This window comes from Stylophora pistillata, chromosome 11 (assembly GCF_964205215.1).
Source record: "Stylophora pistillata chromosome 11, jaStyPist1.2, whole genome shotgun sequence".
Classification (NCBI taxonomy): Eukaryota; Metazoa; Cnidaria; class Anthozoa; order Scleractinia; family Pocilloporidae; genus Stylophora; species Stylophora pistillata.
The window spans coordinates 10,820,682-10,823,385 of NC_142529.1; the positions used below are offsets into that span (position 1 = coordinate 10,820,682).

The 2,704-nt window shown below is 39.9% G+C and overlaps 1 protein-coding gene across 1 annotated transcript; it reads right to left on the bottom strand.

The window, feature by feature from the left end:
* Positions 1-1,604: 1,604 nt before the first annotated feature.
* Positions 1,605-2,406, bottom strand: LOC111347702 (uncharacterized). Its single transcript, XM_022954920.2, has one exon. The coding sequence runs from the start codon at positions 2,245-2,247 to the stop codon at positions 1,651-1,653; it is 597 nt and encodes a 198-aa protein (XP_022810655.1). The 5' UTR covers positions 2,248-2,406; the 3' UTR covers positions 1,605-1,650.
* Positions 2,407-2,704: the final 298 nt, after the last annotated feature.

Genomic DNA, 2,704 nt, shown 5'->3' on the forward strand with positions numbered 1-2,704 from the left:
TACAGCAAAATACATTTGTCTTATTAGCACCTACTAAGCCATAAATACTATGATAACTGTGGTTTCTTTACAATTGATATAGGGCGCCAAAGGCGTAGTCTATTCAATTGTCACTACTACATAGATAAAAACTAAACTTTAAAAACTGTGTGCCCCTAGACCCTAAAAGGAAATAAATGTTCCATCAACCTATTAAAACTATGCTTGAACCTAGCGTCGTTTAAGGAACTTAGTTCGATAGGACCTTAAAAGTCCAGACACAAATAAACCTAAAAGTTCTAAAATGGGATATCCATAAACCCTAAAATGGAGATAAATGTTTAAAATTTATACTTAAAACTAACGTCGTTTGAAGAACTTATTTATTTATTTTATTTTATTTATTTAATGGATTCGTACAAGTACAAGTGCATAACAATAGGACACAAGTCCCCTACTTGGTTAATACACCCACTCCCAGCCCCGTAAAAAAAAAAAAAAAAAAAAAAATATCCCGGAAAGAAATACCCCGAAAAAAGATCCCTTCCCTGATCCGACTAACTACAATTCAAATCTCACAGAAACATTCTAAAGTATACAAATTTACAACTTAACTTAACTTAACAAGTACAGACAGAAGTATTTACATGGCGACACTTAGGAGAAATTAATTTGAAAGAACGAAAATTGTCACTATCAAAAGCATTCAAAAGTTTAGTAAAATAACATGACTTGAGTTTACTTTTGAAAGAGCTTAAAGTGTCTGAATCCTTGATATTTTTAGGTAAACTGTTCCACATCAAAGTTGTTCTGTTGAAATAAAAGTCTCGAAAGGAAGACGTGCGACAGGCATTTAATTTTAAATGCAGCCCTGATAAAGCACGGCGCGTATGCATGTATGTATGTATGTACGTATGTATGTATGTATGTATGTATGTATCTATGTATGTATGTATCTATGTATGTATGTATGTATCTATGTATGTATTTACAATATTTAGACAGGCCAACCCAGTTCAGCTTGAAGCTGGTTTAAATGGGGGCCTGTACATCCCGCCATCCCACCCCGGGGGAGGACATCCATCACACAGTAATCTCGTGCGTGGGAAATTAACGTCTCCTACCCCAACCCTGCAGGAGACGGGACCTCCATTTATTCGTCCCTATCCGAGAAGACTAGAATATCTAACCATTTCTTGATGTTATAGAAAGGTAGCAAATCTGTCCGGGTCGGACACATATAGCGGTGTTGATGGCGAATAACAACAGAACAGCTCATTAACCCAACGAATTTAATGACAGCGAAGAATTCTAATGTTTACAAAACCATCCGGTCGCCCTTTCATCATAAATTACGAGGCTCAGGGAGCCGTAAAAACCGCATGATGAAAGGCGGTAAACGAAAGAAAAGAAAACAGTTTTTACGTACCTAACTCATTTACAAGCGCTTTTCCACGTGCGTAAAGGGGCTCAAAAATAAAAAATTACTACTGAAGGATTGTGGTCTACTGACATACAAAAAAATGAGGAACGGAACGGACTAACAGAAAACCTTGTTGAGGAATAGCCTCAACAAAATCCTTCTCAATTATTTTAAGACCCTAAGTATTGGTCCGGCCGGGGCTTGAACCAGCGCACTATCCATTAGGCGAACAGGGCGGCGTGTTGCCCTTAGTCCGATAGGACCTTGAAAGTCCTGGCGATGTTATATTTAAGGGAGCTAGAGACTACGGCTTTCTGCATGTTCCTTAGCAGTGAATGACATCGGCCGCTTCCAACCAGTTGGCGTATGCTTTCCCTGACCCTTCGCGAGCTCCCTCCAAGTGCGTCTATTATGATGTTATGCTGCTCAATCTTGTACTCTGGGTATCTCCTTCTTAATTCGTACCGCAGCGGGGCGCACTTGTTCGTCTTCTCTGCATATTTGATCTCTCTATTACTGATCCATGGACAGCTCATTTCAAGTAACACTACTTTCTTTTTCTTCTTGTCTATAACCGTATAGTCTATCCTGTTGCTTCTCACCTCCGCGTGTTCTGCATATCGTGGTATGTCCCAGAGTGTCTTTCCTCTCTTGTTCTCGTAAAGTGGCTTCGGCATGTTCTGAGGGTACCACGGTGGTACTGTTGTCACCAAGTCTAGGTCTTTCAAGAGTTCGTAGAAAATTACATTAAGTGCCGCGTTATGCTGAGTCATGTATTTAGACTGGGCTAACGCTCCACAACCTCCTAGCACGTGCGCTTGCGTTTGAGCGGCCTTACCACACATGCGACACTTCACATCCTCACTCGTGTGAGTCCCTGTCTTTTTCTATTGGTAGACTTTCGTTGGTAAGAAATGCTGATATAGTTCCTGCAGTCCCGCTATGTGTGAGTCGGCGCAGTCTTCCACTCGCTCATCCAAGAAAAGCATTCATCTCCAACTTCCTGATCCTCCCACCTCTCAGTTAACAAACGTCCTTGCCATCTCTTTGCTTTCAGTTCCTCAGCATCCCTTTCCTTGGCAGCAGTTAATTATTATTATTATTATTATTACTATCATTAATATTATTATTATCATTAGGACCAAAAGAGGGATCGATTGTTTGGAAATTGGAAATTATAGTTTTGTTTGTTTCTCCACAAGGCCCCAGAATAGCTGTAAAGATGTTCACTTTACTCTATAAAGATGCCATTAGCCATTAACCATTAAAAGGGACAGCTACAATTACCACTGAAGTTTTTAT